Source organism: Canis aureus, chromosome 4 (assembly GCF_053574225.1).
Source record: "Canis aureus isolate CA01 chromosome 4, VMU_Caureus_v.1.0, whole genome shotgun sequence".
NCBI classification, from domain to species: Eukaryota; Metazoa; Chordata; class Mammalia; order Carnivora; family Canidae; genus Canis; species Canis aureus.
Window position 1 is genome coordinate 51,412,310 of NC_135614.1, and position 19,727 is coordinate 51,432,036.

At 36.5% G+C, this 19,727-nt stretch overlaps 1 protein-coding gene across 6 annotated transcripts in view; it reads left to right on the forward strand.

Annotated features, from left to right (window-relative positions):
* GABRB2 (gamma-aminobutyric acid type A receptor subunit beta2) overlaps positions 1–17,759 on the forward strand; it is a 238,604-nt gene extending 220,845 nt beyond the window's left edge. For all 6 annotated transcript variants that reach the window (XM_077895632.1, XM_077895631.1, XM_077895633.1 and 3 more), the window contains one exon: positions 11,762–17,759. In XM_077895632.1, the coding sequence (XP_077751758.1) occupies positions 11,762–12,109 (348 nt within the window). In that variant the 3' untranslated portion in view covers positions 12,110–17,759. The remainder of the gene's footprint in view (positions 1–11,761) is intronic.
* The last annotated feature ends 1,968 nt before the right edge of the window (positions 17,760–19,727 follow it).

The following is a 19,727-nucleotide window of genomic DNA, read 5'->3' on the forward strand; positions in this document are numbered from 1 at the left end:
TACACACTGTAAGTTATTTTGACCATAGCACTTTTTAATTACTGCTGAGTCACTTTCCACTGGTGCATTTTTTTAAAGCACAGTTACTAGATCCAGTGCTGTTTAGTACTAAGTATGTGTCTCAACTCCCACTCGTAGGATTCAACAATCATTGTGAATTCATGTACCCTCTCATCCAGCCCACCCCTGTTCAAGAGACTCATTTCAGCACCATTTTCTTGCCCCCTGCCCATCAAGAAACACTAAACTCTAAATCCCTACAAGCAAAGGTCACTGGCTGTGTTCTCTGCATCTCTGTGGAGCTGAATATGCTGCTACATGTTCACTGGAATCATGCCTATCTGATCTGCATTAGATCAGCTTTCTGGCAGCTTAGTCGAATTAAATGAAAAACAATAGGAGGCCATAGGTAAAGGTAGGGAGTAAGTAAATAGGTAAATGAGGAAGTCCATGTCTCTAATACGTGCAAGTGAAGCTGATAATAGTCTAGATGGTTTGTTTTTGTTTGTTTATTTGTTTAAAGTATGCTAATTCTCTTTTTGAGTCAATATCTTCCGAGGAGGAAACTATCATATTTTTAACTGCATCAAAACATTGGTGCCTTGGCTAAGGAGGACAGAAACTAAACCTTGACTTCTTTGCTTCTAGATGACACACAGAAGCAGACAATAATTTCCCTGTGACACAGAAATGAAGCAATAGCATTCGGTGGTTCTGTATGCCCAAACTCTTCTTCATAGCTTAAGGGACAAAATTGGGTTTCAAAAACCAGTAACAAGAGAAAACCACGGGTTTACCAATGACCCAGGATAATTATGAATCACAATCTTTAAGTCAAATATAACCTGCCAATAAGTCTTGAAATTTGACCTGATCGAATGCCACATTTTTTAGTCACTGTCCTGGGCTTTGGAAGCTGGAAAAGCCCCCCTTTCCTCCCTTAGGAACATGCACTATTATCACCTTTGGCAATATGTGAAAGCCCCAGATGGAAAATATAGCTCCTCTTTTGCTAAAGTTTACCCATTTCTCCCCTTTCCTTATCCCTGTGTTTTAGAAACACTTGATTGGCGTGTTTGCAGCCTTGCAGAAAGAAACCAAAACAAATGCCCTCTATGGTATTTGTTCAAAATGGATTGGGATATTGTGAATTACTAGTTACATGGTGTGTATAAAAATCTTTAGCCAGCCATCACCCATAATGCTTTGAGTTGTACAAACCAGCCAATAAAAAGATTAGATCAATTGTTTCCAGCTTGAGACTTGAGTCAATTATTCAGATGTAAGTTGAACTGAAACAAACCTTTACCTTCTCATCCAGATGTTAAGACTTCTTTGAGTTATCAGGATTGGGTGGACAAATTCTCACATCTACCTCTCTGAAATTTATCAAAATAAGACTTGGGCTTATGTAAGCTCATTTTAAACCTTACTCCATTCCACACATCCTAGGGATCAATAGTAATTTGAGGCAAGTCCCTCCTTTGGATGGAAGAGAGGTACATTAAAATGAATAGATTGTGAATACAGTTTCCTTCAGTTTTTCCTGCTTCAGGGAATTTCAGTATGATCCACTCTTTTCTATTTTTTCCATACAATTAAAATGACTCCTGACTTTCAACTTCAGTTGAAACTAGTAGCTTTATTTATTAAATTAAGAAGAGGAACCCAGATCTCTCTACCAACCTTCCAAAAGAAATTAGTCAATTCATCATATATTTTATTAATTTTACTTTATTATTAAATGTAGCAATTTGAATGTAGTCTTATTTCCCCTAAATTTAGCATTCATCATTCCATCTCAATCCAAATATTATTACAAAAAGTTAGGAAGGCTGTTTAGGAAATTCAAGAACAGAGAGACTGCAGAATTTTTCACAGCAAAGCCCTATGTGGTTAGGAAAACAAATACAATACTAGCACAGATCTAGATCACAGTTTTAAAGGAAGCTCCAGGACTACTGGATTTTTGCTAGGCAAATTTTCCCTATGCATTATTCCTATGTTATGCCATAATTTTTTTAAAACACAATAAAGCAAGTTGTAATTATAGATTAAATGAACTGAAAGGCAAAGTTTTTATATATTTTACCTACTATCACTGAAAAAGCAGCCCATGGGCTAAATAAACCCTTAGATGTGATTTTGACCACTCTAATGATGTTTAAAAATCTGGATTTAAATGTTCTTCAGGCAGGCCTGTATTTTTTAGTCTAGTTCACTACAGGGCCAACTTCTTCCTATTCTCCATTATACCTGCTTCCTGCTTTTATATGATCTTCCTAGCCAGATTTGAATGTGTGATCCTAGGCTTCATCTAACCCTCTAGTAATTCCATTTAGCAAGTTTTATTTTGAGTACTTACTTTATATCAACTGTAGTGGTCAGCCTTAGGAATACATAAGCAATAAGATAAAATCTCTGCTTACATGTTAGCTCTCATGGGGGAAATAAGGGCTCAGTTGGTAATGGAGGATTTAACCTGGTGGAGAGGCTTAGCAAAGGCTGTCCTAAGTCCACCTAGACTTCCCAGAGCAAGAAAAAATGCTGGGACCCAGAGCAAGCCAGGATTAGAACTGGTTCTCATCACTGAAGTCAATGTCCTTTCCAGTCTGCTTGTGGGTATTAAAAGGGGCATATGAGAAGGACCAAGAAAGAGGAGGAACATCAGCTCACTTGATGGCTTTGCTTGCTGAAGATCTTCTCATTCATGATCTTGTATTAATCACTATTTTTATAAAAGCCTTATCTTCTGGGGTCCTTTAGAGAGAAAAATCATATTCTTCTCTTTCTGCTCCTGAGGTATACTTCTTATTTCCTCTAAAAATTTCACTATCATTTGAAATAATAATGTAAAACCTCACTGAGCTCACTTGATTCACCCATTCAGCTGGTTGGCCAGATGAATTTTTGTGTGTGTGTCTGAAGTAGAATCTTTCGACATTGTGATGACTATAGAGTAGGATTTCCTTAACAGGGAATCAGTTTACTCAGCGAACCTTGAGATACGCACCCATGTGATCTATTAAAAATTAAAAATTGAAAAACTAAACAACAATAACTAGGGCTACCCATATCCTTTCCATAACTACTTCTCCTCATTTGAAAATAATAGAAAAAGTGCAAGATTTGAATCTGCAAGCATACATTTAAATAATTGTTTTACCACTTAATAAACTAAGCTACAGGCAAGAGTTACAGGACTAACTCTAGCCTCATAATGTGGTTGTGAGATTTCACACTTCACGATAGCATAGCATGATTCAAGACAGAATTTAAAAAATAAGTGTTTTTTTTCCTACAGTTTTTATTATTAAAAAAAAAAAGATCACCCTCCTGCAACTACCTGGGTGGTTCAGCAGTATTTTCCTATATGTATGTCCTAGATCTTAACTCCATATTTGATTACTAATTCCCCACTTACTTTGGTTGTGGAATACTAGCCTTTTCTTGCTCTCTTATAACCTCCATTTCATATTCTGGTTGGGTGAACTTTCTTTTACCTCTTAGAATACCAAATGCATATTAGTTGGTTTCTGAGTGTTTTTTCCTTTGGAAAGAGTGTTTTGGATATTCCCAGGTGGTTAACAGTTCATTGCCTTAGCATTTGAAGTTACTCAGGTCACAGTGTCATTTCATGGAAGATAAAACAAGATCTCCTATCCAACTAGTCACAGTAATTGAAAATTGCAGAGCTAGGATTTCTTGGATTTTTGCAATTTCTCACTCTTCTCTTGACTATATAAGTGGTGAACTGGGATTTAAAATAGCGCCATTCTCACTTCCCAAGATAAGCATGCAATGCTGCTAGGCCGCTGAGGAATATGATTTGTTTTTTGGTATAAGATTACAGGACAAGGACTTTCCTCCTGAGCATACACCTGTCATTGGGAAAGGTACAGAAAAAGGAGCAAGAAACCTAAAACTAGACCTGCAACTAACAAATTATATAAAAATAAGGTCCACTCATCATTGTTTAACATGATATCTTTTAAGCAAAATGAAATTGTTAACCAGAGCATGTTCTGTTTCTTGATGAGAAAAAAAAAATGTTGGGATGAGGAATGGAAAAAAGGAAGATAAAACCTCTGAATCCAAATGTTTAACATGAATTTACCCTTGTTTGAACCATTGGCACATGGTCAGTTTGGAGAATAAGTCAGCAGAGAAGTCCATCCTCCTACCCAAAAGAATTTGATTCAATCAGTGTGCAAACCGCCTTATTCACAGAGGATCATTCATAGGAGGCTCTGGAGTGCTAAAGTAAATAAATCAGTGTCTTTTCCAGGGTTTCAGCATTTCCTTTCTGATTAATAAGCAAAAGAACTTCAGGTAAAACAAAATTTTCAGATGTATTGTTAAGTGGGAAACATGAGACTTTATTCACACTGGCCTGTTTAATAGGGCCCCTCCTAAAACCCTTGTCAGAAATGGACACTTGTGAATGAAAGTTGAAGACGAGAAAGCAAATAGTATAAATGCTTGGACTAAGGCAAGGCCTCAGCATAGCTCTTGCAAAGGCAATTTATCTCCAGAGAGTGACAGTTTATTTGCTAGTCTATCTCTTCCTTCTCTTTCCCTTCATTTACTTTTGCTTCTTTCTCTTTGTTTCTTTTTTAAGATTTTATTTATTTATTATGATAGACACAGAGAGAGAGGCAGAGACATAGCCAAAGGGAGAAGCAGGATCCCCATGGGGAGTCTGATGCAGGACTCGATCCCAGGACCCCAGGATCACGACCTGAGCCAAAGGCAGATGCTCAATCACTGAGCATCCCTCTCTTTCTTGTTTTAACTATTACCAACAAATTTCTCACAGCTGTTTGAATAAGTAAAAATGCCAAGACATGAAAATTTGATAAATATTTTCTTAGGTTTCCCAGAGCAATAGAGATTGCTACATGATCTTTCTAATTGAAGGCCTTGTTAATATCCTAATCAAAAAAAGAACAGTTTAGTGTTTTCTCTTGTGTCTCAAGGCTCAAGTGAAGAAAAAGACAATTAGGTAATATACCTGGGTCACGCTGGAAAGGTTGGTGTGGAGACCCAATGTCAAAGATAAGCTAAATCACATGGCAGTTGCTATTCCTTCCATTTTTTGGAACGTCTGCACCTAAATATACTCTGATATAGAAATGGCATTTCAAGACAGAACTCATAATTGAAGAAAGTCTCAAGATATGCAGTTTTATTTGATCATTAGAAGTAGGAATGTTGGAACAAACAGGTGAAGAGCCAGGACATTACACCTATCTCCAGAAAATCATAAATGGAGATCACATATGTTCTCTCCCTATGAAAGCTGTTTTTTAGTGTGGTAGTGTGGACTGTAATCAAAACTTCAGCTTTTTCTTTAGTTCTCAAGTCCTCTGCTTCTTTATTTAAAGTCATGCCCTTCTGCTGCTTCCAATAAACTGATAGTTTTCCAACTGTGAACATTAGCCCCATAGCCGGGTATCATCGGGAGCTTGTTAGAAATGCAGATTGTTGAGCCATATTCCAGACTTGCTGATTCAGGAACTCTGGGACTGGAGCCCAAAGACCTCTATGTTTTATCAAGTTTTCCAAGGGATTCTGATGCATGTTCAAGTTTGGAAACCACTGACACAGACTACACTATCCATCAAACCAAAAAGATACTGAGAGTGGTGGTTCCCAGACAGAAACTGTCACTGGTAGGACTGAATAGTCAAACCACAGATGTCTACTCTACTTAGATTAAAGCATTGCAGTTAACAGGACTTTACATCATCTGTCATCTCTAGGGAAATATTTAGATGCAGGCACCCTTACTCATTCCTCATTAAGGGAAATTTTACAAGCCTTCAGATGACTTGCCCCTACCATGCACTGAGAGGGTCCTCTTTTACGAGCTATAGAGTACACATGGGTTTGGGAGCTGCTTCTATGCCTCAGCATGACACACTGAAAAAGATCAGATTCTAATTCTTGCTCTAATTCACTGCCTGAACATGTATTAGGTTTCTTAACTTCTGGGTGCTTTATTTTCTGAGCATGAGATCAGTACCTGGCCCATAGGGCCACTGGAATAACTGAAAGAGGCTAGCCCTGGCTTCTAGTTGCTATTAACTAAGCTCTCTTCTCTGGGGTAAGAATGAGGCATCCATCATGTAAATGGCCAGAGAATTATGGGAAATGCTGTTTCCAAATTTCAGGTACCTCAGCATAATGCTCCAGCAAGAGACCTATATAAATAGAGGGAGAAGCCCTAGCACAGGAAAGGAACATGAGGTAGCCTCATGCAGTTCCAATCTTCAGACTGGTGTTGCAGAATTAAATCCACCTTTTTTAAAGAAATTTATTTATTTATTTATTTATTTATTTATTTATTTATTTATTTTAATTTTTTTATTTGAGAGAAAGAGAGAGGAGCCAGAGGGGTAGGAAGAAGAAGGGGGAGAGAATCTTAAGCAGACCCTACGCTGAGCACCACAGAACCCAATGTGGGCCTTCATCTCAGAACTCTGAGATCATGACCTGAGTCAAAACCAAAGTCAGACACTTAAACAGCTGAGCCACCTAGGTACCCTAAAACCTACCTTATTGGTGACTCATAAAGGGTTTGAGTTACTAAGTCACACAATTAATTCCATCCTATCAGCATTACTTATTGAGCATACTGTATGCCAGGCACCAGGCCAAGTACTTGGGGATACAACAGTGAGACCCTGTTTCTGCCTTTACCAAGAAGGATAGTCTGGTGGGGCAGACAAATATTAAACAGATGATCATAATGACAAGCATTGTGGTGGAAGATTTAAGGGCCAGGAGGAGAGACAAGACTGGCCCTTTCTCTGCTCTGCCACACCAGCAATTAGAGATATCTCCCTCTTTGACCCTGATGTCAGGGCTGTTTTCCTTGGTGGTCAGGAGAATACTGGATGATCTGTGATCCCGTGAATACTGTGCTCCTTCTCCACCCTTGACATAAAAGGTAGCTTCTACTCATCTCACCTCAACATTCAGAATTAACTCAGTCTAGATTTACTTATTATATTTAATAAATGTATTATGTATTATAACAAAACCATATTTAGTGTTTACTTTGTACTAAGCATTGTTCTCAGCACTTTACAGAAGCCACTAATCAAAGCAAAATTAAATAATCTGATGAACTCAAAGCTCTGGTTTGTTCATGCAGTGCATGACATTTAAAAAAAATGATAGTAAAAAGAATGATGTATTCATTCATTTAATGAATATTTATTGTGTTCCTTATTATTCATTATTATTAAATTATTGTTAAATGTATTCATTTAATGAATATTTATTGCTTTTTAAGAGCGAGATCAATTGTGATTTTTCTGAGTGCTTACTATGTACAAAGCTGGACTGGATGGATGGTCTGCATGTGCTATCTTATTCAATCCCCTGAAACAGCTTGAGGAGACTGGTTGTTGGTATTTCCCCTTACTTTACCTATGAAAAAAATGAACTCAGAGAGGTTGAATGATATGCTCATGGTCACAAAGATAGTGAATGGTTCAGCCCAGAATCAAAACCTGGATTGCAAAAAAAAATAAATAAATAAAAATAAAAAAAATAAAAAAAAAAAAAACCTGGATTGCTGAGCCCAGAATTAGAACTCGGAAACTCTGCATAGTATTCCCCATTTTGGTAGAAAACACACAGTTCCAAGTGTTGATTAGGCCATGACTGCACACTTCAGAAAAACAAAAACAAAAAATCCTCAGAACTGGTGATTTAAAGTAAGTTGAGGAAACAGATGCTGTGGTGTGTCAAGGGAGGGATGCAGCTTGTTTCTGAAGAGGTAAGTTAAAAAGTTTGGCATTTTCTGGAAGGCTTTGGATAGGACATGAGGAAATGTTAAGAAAACTGATCTTTCAAGGAAAGAGAAGATGGAAGAATCAAAGCAGTGTCTCAGGGCTTAATTCTGAGGTACAGCCTAATAAACAATAACCTACTTGAGCTGCCTCCTCCATATCACTATTAATTGGGAAATAAATTAGAAATGAAAGTGGTTATACTTTATATCTCTCCACTTTATAGCTCCATGGTGAAGAGTAAGAGTTTTCTGGAAAAGCATTTTGTTCTTTAATTCAGGTTAATTTATTCCTTGACTATTAGTAATCTTAGTTGAGACTATACAGGCAGTCAGATTTTGAGGCTGAAGTCTCCTAACATAGCAAGACCTTGAGGAGTAGCACCTCATAACCTGATGGACATGTCAGTACACCTCACCCACCACCACAACTCCTGACTTCGGCCTGAGCAGATCTCCAGCCTTGCTGAGATGGCTAGGCTTACCTACAGAAAGCTCATCACCCACATCTATTCCAAATATGTTGCAAGAGCAACATATTTACTTTCTTTTAGGCAGAGCTATTTACTGTGTTTTCTCAGCCCACTGACACTGGTATGTATCCCCTGCATTTGTAGCCTGTCGTGACAATCAGCTTGCATAGCACTTAGGTTTCCCAAGTCCATCCACATATCCATCTCCATTAATCTCCCAAAAATTATATTCTTATAATTGAAGAAAACTAGCTTTGGAGGGATCAAATCACTTTTCTGGGCCACTTGGGTGGCTCAGCCAGTTAAGCATCTGACTCTTGGTTTCAGCTCAGGTCATGGGCTCAGGGTCCTGGGATTGAGCCCCTCCTTGGGCTCCATCCTCAGTATGGAGTCTTCTTGTCTTTCTTCCTCTCACCCCTGCACCTCTCTCACTCACTGTCTCTTTTTATAAATAAATAAATAAATAAAATCTGAATGAATGAATGAATGAATGAATAAATAAATAAATAAATAAATCACTTTTTCAAGGTCAAAAATAACAAACAGAGCAGTCAGAACTCTGGTCTTTTAATTCCAAGTCTAATATTCTTTCTAGAGACTGTTATTGCCACAGGGACCAGAAGCAAGGCCATCTTCCTTACCACTATGGCTGTGATACTTGGCACAGTGCCAGACACACATTAATTTCAATACATATTTCCTTTTAATTTTTGATAAAAAAAGTAGTTAATGAAGCTTCAAGAATTATCTAACAAATCTTGAATTTCGTAGATAACAAACTCACTAATATCAAATTATCCAACTTAGAACAAATTTCCATAATAAGAGTATACTGCTCCTGTTATTTTTATAATTCTTATTATTATTGACTTGTATTTTTACCTCAGCCAGGCCTGATGGATATTCATAACTGCTCTTAATACAATCACTCAATAGAGAAGTATATATCCTGGTGCTTAGAGAGGAGACTCCTCAACATTGTCATGCATACTGGCCAAAGAAATTTTGCTAATCAGTTATTTTCTAGGTAGTTAAAGTAAGAGTTAACAGTCCAGAGCAGAACAGAAAATAAGTACAAGGTCTGAAATAATGAGCGGTGCTAGGTTCCCCATGTCCATCAGCTTCACTTTCCTTGAGTGTTGTAAAGCTATACTTCTCTTTCCCAAGCTGTACATTTTAATGATCAAGGTTTGAATTCCACCTCCAGCATTTAGTAAGTGTGTGACTTTGAAATTTAGTGAACGCTTTCACTTATAGTCTAGAAAAGAATCCCTTTTCAAAAGACAGTTGTGAGCATTCAGGAGATGATTTCCACAAAGCCCTGGTGCATGGTATGAGACTTTGAATATTTGTTTTCTTCTCTAAGGCTATTGGTTCTATCACTAAAGCCATTACCTGGCCCTTCCTTGACAGAAGTGTTTCAAAACTTATTGGGTTTCATTTCCAAGTCTTATAAACTTTAAAAATTAATTTAAAGAATATATTTGTTTAATATGTCCACTAAACAAAATACTACCATAAACCAAACATACAGAATGTCTAATCAGTGGACAGAGATTAATTGGTCAATTACTAGGTTCTAGCATACTTTATAGCTTGTATTTCTCAAAAGATTTTAGACTTGAATTTATAATACAGGGTCATTAAACCACATTTGAAAGCTAATTGTTAGTATATAATCTTAACAGCCTTCTTTTTGCCTTCTGCATAATTCATGAAGCTCAGACCATTTTATCTCCCAATTAAGTGTTTGGTTATGTCCCTTGCTTCCATATATCACCAGTATCTACTATTGACCATTTTCCTTTATTTTAAATAAGTGTACTCTGTTATTAATAATAATGTGTTGCATCTAGGTTTTATTATCTGTAGCAATTGAGGGCTCTTAAAAATAAGACACATTGGGTGCCTGGGTGGCTCAGTCAGGTAAGCATCTGCCTTCAGTTCAGATCATGATCTTGGGACCCTGGGATGGAGTCCCACAGGAGCCTGCCTCTCCCTCTCCCTCTGCTATTCCCCCAGCTTGTGCTCTCTCACTCTTTCTCTCAAATAAATAATATCTTTTTTAAAAATGAGACACACAAATCTTCCCTTCTTAACAAAACAAAAAAAAAAATATGGTCATTTAATATTTAGGTATAATGACATCAGTATCCATTCCTTACTTTTAGCTTTGCCAAGAAGAAATCATCCAAGAGAGAAAAGGGTCACCCTATCTAGAGGCCTCCTTCATTCTATTCCCTGGGCTCAAAATTCCACTTAGTATATATCCAGGTTTGCACTGACTTCTTCTTGAATCCTGCCTCCTTCCTTCTTCTCTCAAGCCAGTCCCTCACCCCACTCACCCCTCTACCATGGACAGTTTGTCCAGTTGTTAATTTTCAAGTTCTTTGTTGTTCAGAGTTCTGTTGCATTTTGGCATGTCACATAATGCCTGAATTTCTATTGGCCAAAACTCTTCTTTTACCCTATTTATATCAATACAGTAAATTTAAGGTGATACAGTATAAGCGTGGTTGTTAAGAAGCATAATCAAATGAAGTTACATGAAAATGTTTCTGGCATAAATAGCAAGTGCTTAAAAAATGTTATCTAAAAAATGTTATCTAATGTTTTAGTTCTAGTTTTATCATAAATTAATCTGTAATTAGGCTATTATTATGAGCACAATTCAGTAATTAATCCCTCAATACTATTTCATACCTAGCAAAGCTTAATTTTGCATATATTCATATCAGAACTGTAAATTCTTTACGGAGTATCATGCCTTCTGTTTTCTGTATGCCCCTGAGTAGAAACAATGAAAATGGTACTAGCAACAGTCTCTTATATCATGATGTCATTACAGAAATCCTCTAGGGTTGTATTATACCATTTAATAGATTGAGAAACTGAAACTCATTTAGCTTATGGTGAGGGAGCCACCATTCAAATTAGGAATTCACCCAGTGTCACTTCACTTAGAACCAGGATTTAACCCCTGGCTCCCAAACCCACACACCTAGCCAGTAAGCTCCTCTTCTTTCTTCATCTCTTGAATGAATGACCACTTTGAAACAACTTGGTAATTGTGAGGATCCCTGAAAGATCATTAGAATGGTGAATGTCCGAGTACCCCTGATTTTTGAGCACCAAAAATGTACCCATTAGGGGAAAAATATAACTATTAGAAGATATTTCTGAGATAGTTGAACTGTGAGACTCTAGCCTTGATCAAACTATATTCTCGGTTCAGAGAACTTGATGCTCCTCAGTGATCTCAAATGGCTCTAAATGATACACTGATTTGGGACCCATGCTGGTTTAATCAAAATATGAGCTATATCTGTTTGTTATCCTTGTTAAATATGTAACCTCAAAGCCAGTTCTCAGAACCACTTTGATAACTACTACCCAAACCACATATTGTAGTGCCTTACATAATTAGCACCAATAGAGGCTTACTGTTGTAATCTACGTCTTTTTAAATTCTTCTCCCTTGCAGATGGACCCCCATGAGAACATCTTACTGAGCACTCTGGAGATAAAAAACGAAATGGCCACGTCTGAGGCTGTGATGGGACTTGGAGACCCCAGGAGCACAATGCTGGCCTATGATGCCACCAGCATCCAGTACCGGAAAGCCGGGTTACCCAGGCACAGTTTTGGCCGAAATGCCCTGGAACGACATGTGGCACAAAAGAAAAGCCGCCTGCGAAGACGCGCTTCCCAACTGAAAATCACCATCCCCGACTTGACTGATGTGAATGCCATTGATCGGTGGTCCCGCATTTTCTTCCCAGTGGTTTTTTCCTTCTTCAACATCGTTTATTGGCTTTATTATGTGAACTAAAACATAGCCTCCCATGGGAAGCAAGGACTAGACTCCTCCTCAAACCAGTTGTACAGCCTGATGTAGGACTTGGAAAACACATCAATCCAGGACAAAAGTGATGCTAAAATACCTTAGTTGCTGGCCTATCCTGTGGTCCATTTCATACCATTTGGGTCGCTTCTGCTAAGTAATGAATACACTAAGGTCCTTGTGCTTTTCCAGTTGGGATGCAAGTGATTTGTACACATGTTGGCAAGACTGCGTCTGAGTGTTCTACTTTATCTGCTTAGTATGCAGGCTAAATAGAGGGGAATTATTTAGAAAACATTCTTAGAGGACTCAGTAGCATTGCCAGGCATTTCACTGAGAAGTGGTCATATCCAGATACTCCCCATCTTCATTTCTAAGATTGGCATGCTGTTGATATGGCACAGTGTTTATGAAACATTATCTGCAATGCCATGCAAACATGCTTACTGAAGATGGTCTATGCCCGTCGTATTAAGGTGATAATGTCACAGGAAGATAATTCCCACTGGACTCTAGAAGGTTCTCATGTAGTTCAAACAGGTTAGGGAGAGTGAAGACAGAGACTTGGTAACCAATTTGGCCAGTCTCTGCTTGAGCATAGGGAGTCAACTCTGACGTCTTCCATTTTGACATCTAGAAACTGGAGACTGCTGGATATTATCATGCATGGTGGCCAAGAAATGTTTCTAGAAAGCTATTTCCCAGGTGGTTAAAATAAGAGTTAATAATCCAGAGCAGAGTGGAAAAGTCCAGAAGTGACTGTTGTAACAAAATTAAAGCAAGCGAGCAGCATGACTCTTATTAACCCCACACAGCATCTGGTCTTTACATATATTGTATGATGGCAAAAGGTCCACTGAGAGAGTTTCTCCCCCCAAATTCACAAGCTTTTGATAGAAAACCTAAAGAAGTTTTTATAATTTATCTAATCAAAAGACAACCACAACAGAAAAGTTAGCAAAATTAGAAGTATTTTAGATGTAGGTTAGATTGAGAGTCATTCAAATACTAATATAGAGCACAGACAAAGCTAGCAAACAGGTTGATCTCAGACAATGTCAGACATCTCTACAACATTTCCCTGTAAGTTTATTTCTGAATTTAATAGGATATTTCAAAAGAAGGATTTGTTCATTTCTTTAAAGGATTAATGGTCCTTTCCAGCTTTTCTTGTTTCTGAAACCCTGATTATATTCTTAGGAGACAGACAAAGTAAGGCTTTGAAGAGATTGATTGAACTACATTTCCTTATGTGCAGTGAAATTCACCTTTGTATTTTTCATAGCAAACAATACTTAAAGGGTTATGTGCACAAGTAGAGTTAGTTTGTGGGTTTGTTGAGTTTGACTTTTTAAGGGTGCTTTCATTGTGTATGTTGCAATTGGCCTAATGAAAGAGAATATGAAAAGCAGTGTAGCATAGGATAGCAACTAAGCCACATTAACATGATGAATGTTATGAGCCTCAGTTGATATTACAGAAAAATATATAACTGATAGTCAGGCATGATGTATTGTTTTTATTCAATTTTTGAATTATGTCAGTGTGCTTCTTTCTATACTAATTGGACATATGCATTCATATGTGAGACAGGAAAGAGAATAAGCTAATATATTTTATTTCTATCAATGTGAGGTTCATATTTTGCTTTTTCTTGGAGAAAATAGTGAATTACTAATTTCTCCTTAAAGTTTGATTTGTTTGAATGTTTTCTTGGAGGATGACTTTGCTATTTCTATTTTAAAAACAAAAAAAACACACTTATTTGTCAAAGTAACATCCCTAATTGTGCATGGTAACCAAGGCAAGTATTTGCCTGTGGATTAAATGTACGTTTTTTCCCCCCTAATAGTTCCGCAGCTTGGAATATGATAGAGTCCTGCTGCCCTCTTAGTCCAACTTTCAGACAGAGGGGAAAAAAGTTTAAACACATTTAGCTTTCTAAATTTGCTCTAAGATGGGAGGTTTTTTTTTTTTTTTCCTTCACCAGCAAAGGGAACTCTGGCCTTTATTTTTTGATTATACACTTGAACACCTCTGAGAATGGTCTTTGGGCAGAATCCAACCAAGTTTCTGCCCATGGACTCAGAGTAGAAATTTCTCAAGCTTCTCCAGGAACACACTTTCTCCTAGGCAATCATTTTGGGGCATCACACTAATTAAAGTGCCTGTCCCTTGTCGCCAGGGGTTAAAGTTTGAGTAGCATATATCAGGAAGGAGCATATCGATAACTCAGGTGCACAACTCCAAAATGCCATTCTGGAAAGGCTTTTCTAGAGACAACTCAGAGCCCAAGTCTAGAAGTGGGCTCTTATTTGCAATTATCATAAAAGCCATAAAAATCCTTGATATTGTCACTATGATTACAACAAAATTTTGATGTCCAGGGAGATCAACATAGTAATCTAGATCAAAGTGAGAGAAGAAACTTTGCAGCATGAGCCTCAAAAGCATATGACCAGGGATTCATTTCTGCTCGCAGTGGCAAGAGGAAACCAGAAAAAAGGAGAAAGGCAGGAGCTTGAAGCAGATGTCCTAGAGAGAAATCCATATATTGGCATTCAATAACCATGTAGGTAGACACGACTGACTCATCCTGCCCAGAGATAATAGTAGATGTAGAATTATATTTTACTATATTTTTACTGTGATTGAATTGGACTGTAGTCTCCAAATTGAGGGCGGGTCGAGGAGGGGTGCTAGATTTCCTAAGTCTTTGAAGACCAGTCAGCTTGATATCCAGTGGTTAAATTTAAGGACCACAAAAATGTGTTTGGCAATTCTGATATGGTATTACTATCACTTTATACACATATATATATAAATCTATATAGTTTTCTTTTGATTATGAAACAACCAGATAGCCAGCAATTAAGGTGTTTTTCATCTTTGTGAAATTCATAGGCAAATTCTGACTCTAAAATGCACAGTCTAAATGAAACCTTTGATCTCAATCTGTATATATATATTGTACATGACTGCTAGTAGGTATGAAATGCATTTTCAGAATTGAAAACTCATGCAACATAATCATGTGTTTGCATAAGGAATGTTACAATCCTTTCTACTGCAATTTAATAACAGGGGAAATACTTAAGCAGTGCCATCTAGACCTTTTCTCTTCTCATGTCTTCAAAAGCAGTGCTAAGTAAAAATAATAATAATAATAATAAAAATGGTTTATGAACCAAAAGACTTTACATTCTAGCATTAGGAACACAAAAAGTCTGTCAGCTTATAAAAGCACAACACATAGAGAAAGTTCAGCAGAATGCAGTGGGAAAATGAATCACGTTCATTTTAAGCAAGGCCTGCATTAAATTGGCAACTAACACAATTTCCATTTTCTATAGGTAACTGTGTTCCAGTTTTATGATTAAATTCATATTCAACAACAAAAACAACAAAACAAATCACAGGTCTTACAACATATCTACATGTATATATGTGTATATATAGATCCATATAAACATACATACATATATATGCATTCATATGTTGGAAAACAAAAGGAATAAGCTAATATGTTTTATTTCTTTCATTAAACCAGTGTATGAGTATTTTTAATTGGCAACCTGAACAAATCAACATATTGAAACTAGTAATACAGGGTACTGAGCATTTCTCTATCAGCAGATCAATGCCTACCGTTCTTATGAACCATTGCACAGTTTGACACTACAATAGTACTGTACCTCAGAACATCGGGAATTAACTAGTTCTCACATTGCTTGTCTACTTGCTCTCTTTTTCGAGGAAACAAATAACATTGTCTATTGGTAATTTAAAAACAAATGAAGTCTTCAGAAAATGATAAAAAAAATTCCTCCTTGAAGGAGGAAAAAAAAAATAACTGAACCCCACCATGTTGGTTAGGGCAAATACTCTCAACTGTAGCAATCATGCCATTTTGCTAAGTGTACAGAGTCCATGTAATGTGAGCAATCATAACTTTCACTCAGCGTGTGTAAATATTAAAACAGATTTCTTAAATATTTTTAACTTCTAATTTGTATTTTATGGTAAGGCAACGTGCTAATTCTGTTTATGGCTTAAGTTCATGTGTTATATTATGTAAATAATTCAACATGCTGTAAATGGTCAATAGATACAAATAATTGTTTTTTTCTTAATTTTTATTTATTTTTTACTAAGTACAGTTACTGCAGTGCCCCAGCAGAGTAATTTAAACACCCTTTTGCATAAATGGTTTGGGATCCCAGACAGAAGGGTTTCAATGCTACACACACACACACACACACACACACAAGTATGCACACGCACAAACACACTTTCACTTTCCGCTCACTCACTCCCACTTTCACCCCCTTTATGGGAAATGCTGTAGTGTCTATGTAGTTAATGTAACAACCAAGAGATAGCCTTAGAAATGGAAATGGAAAAGCAGAAGTGATCATTGATAACTTAGTAGAGTTTTTTATATGTCTGAGTTCAAGAAACCAAAGGTTGTAACTTAAATCTCAATTTTAAAAGAGTAACAGTTTATACTGATGGCACTACAGGAATTAAAAGTGCTTATTATTCATACCTATTCCAGAAATTTATTACACATAAATACACACAAGACTTTTTTTTTAATAATAGCATTTTGTCCTTAGATAGTATTATTCCTTTTAACCAAAGACTCCAGAATTATTAAAAAACAAAAAAGGAAAGAAAAAAGGAAAAATGGGGGAAAATATATAAAAAAAAGACTGCTTCACACCAAAGGTTTAAAAAATATTTCCAAATATACTAGGAACACTGTAAAAACTAGTAAGGAAACAACAGAACATTAATTAAGATACTGCCCTAAAAAAAAAAATCACTTAAGAAAGAAAAAAGCAGCAACACCCTTAAATAATTTATTAGTTATTTGGAAACTAAAGTAAAATATTTCTGTGGATACATGCAAATTTGTGACATCAGATTTTAATTTGCTTTGAAAAGTTCTTTTGTGATAAAGATAAATATGATCCAAAATGATGACAAACAGAACTTTGTGTTTTTAACTTTCAAAACCAAATGTCCTTCTCCTGTCAAATGTCCACTAATCTGATGCCCATGTGTGTGTCCTTGTATCACCTGAAGCAAGTTGACAGTTCCATCAGCTTGTATCTTTTCCTTTTCAGGTTAATAATTTGAGTTCAACCCTGATCATTTTAAGCATAATTATTTCAAACAAAGTTGCAAATGATTTAAATTCCATAACATTTTAAAAATTTTATTTGCATGGGTGTTTAAATAGTTCTGTTATGAATATTGTCCCTGCACAGTTCTGAATTGTCCTTTTATAAAAAGTGATATTCTAGTTTCTTCACAATGTAGTGATTATCAGCCTTACTAATTACCTTGTAGCCTTTCTTAATATGCACATAATGCACATTTTCCAATGGCTAGAAAATGCAAAACACAAGTGAATATCATTGCATCTATTTTCATGTCTTTCTAAAAACAGGACTACTAAAATCTCTGGGATACATGAGATAGTAACAAATGAGGATTATAAATGAGTAGCACATAAGAATTATTTTCTTGAATTTAAACTTATTACAGCCAGTTTCAGCATGTAAATATATAATAATGTGGGCTAGTGTGTAATTCTTGAACTAAGAAATATAAATAAAACTTAAAAGGATGTGTGTGTGTGTAGTTTCATTGGGTTTGAAATATATATATAGATACATGAATATATATGTATATATATGTACATATATATAATCTATTAGTATGACTTAGTTTGTAGAATCTTGGCTTTCATGAAAAGCAATGGAAAGCTTCAGAACTTGGGCCTGCTATTGGGCAGAACTGAGTTTGAGCTCACACTTGTCACATATTAGGTATATGACCATGCAGATATAATTGCACTTCACTCATAGGGCTGTTGTAAAGATGAAATGTAATAACCCATGAGAAGTCCTGAGCACCATCCAATATACATGCATGGTAACTAATATATAAACAGTAGATACTATTGTTGCTTTTGCTAATTATCATCATCACTAGAATAATCAGCATATATAACACAAATTCTATTATATATAAAACTTCACGGTAGTTATTAAATGTTCTCTTAGGTTAGATACTCTATTTGAAGGATAATTAATTTAGAAATCGGCCTCAATCGTGAAAACAGGATAAACATTACATGCTCATTCATTTAACATTCAATATATATCTGGCTGGAGTCATTATACTAAGCTTTGTACAAATTTAATACTCACTTAACCCTTATCATATTCCTCAAGTAAAAGAGACTCAAGATCAGAAAGAATAAGTATCTTGCCTATGAAAGTGGAAGAACTTGGATTCCTACCCAGGCTGGTCTCATCCCCAAATCCTTTTAAGCTTTTTCCACTTCATCATTAAAAGTGAGCAACCAGGCTTATTCAATTCTCACTCATTTTGGTCATTTCTCAAGATACGTTTGCCCAGAGCCTGCCATCTATCAGATCTTGTACTAGTACTAGAAAAATAGAGTTTGAGTGCACAAAGCCCCTGCCCAGTTGGATTATGTGGTATCTCTCAAACATGTGGAGACTCTCCTAAAGCCAGCAAATCATTTGATGACAGGCTTAATGATTTTCACCCCCTCAGGAATGTCTAAGCAGCACTTCATAGACGCTATCTATAAGGAAAGCAGCCTGTCAGGACACAATTGTCCAATAAAGTCAAGATTAAAAGGAACTATTGCTACCAAAAAATGAACATCAAAAAGATCCAATAATGGGATGAGTGAAGAACCAGTTCTTCTCAGCTCTCACTGTAAATTGCAAATTATGTAAATCTAGAAATGCAAAATCTTTGCATTTGCAGTTGACACTCCTTGCTAAGTCTCAGTATTTTGTCCAGCAGAGAGACCACAAGTATGCTCACATGAATATGTTCAAATAACTGGTGGAGTGTGTGTGTGTACATAAACTCATATAGTAGGGGAATGGTGAGAAAGCCAATAGGAAATGATACTATAGGTGCGACTCATGGTTTATAACTTACCTTGGGAAGGGGAAATCCTCAAAATCTCCCCTCAGAAGTGCTGATTAATTCATAAAGGATAAATTCTCCTACTCATATTCCAACTACTATGATTTCTCCTAAGGATCCTTCAGATATCCTGGCTCTTTTCTGAGACTAGTTTTAATTCTGAAATATTACATGTCATTTTTCATGCAGAATATCCCTCTAAACCATGAAATTTACCCTTCAGAATAATACCAGCTTAGGAGAAAAAATTCTCAGGGATATAATCAGTCCATATCTTTGATTTCCTAAAGGAGACAGCACAAAATAGTGTAAAAACATTTTTATCCCCATGTGATGTAATGTATAATGTGACAGAGCACTAGCCAAATATGCAGTCCTCTTCCACCCTGCCTACCATGGTACCAGTACCGCTACATGGCTCTAGAACCAAAGAACAGTCATCGGATGACAAGTTCCAGACAGTCCCAGAATGATTAGGCTGGGGCTAATGCTCAGCAGGGTAACAAAAAATGGTTGTGGTCCTTATCAAAGTACTGATTTGTGCATGTTCTCATCCTTTCTCTTGTTTCAAGTGGCTAGCTGGGACATTAACATTCATTTATATATTTATTTTTTTCACTTC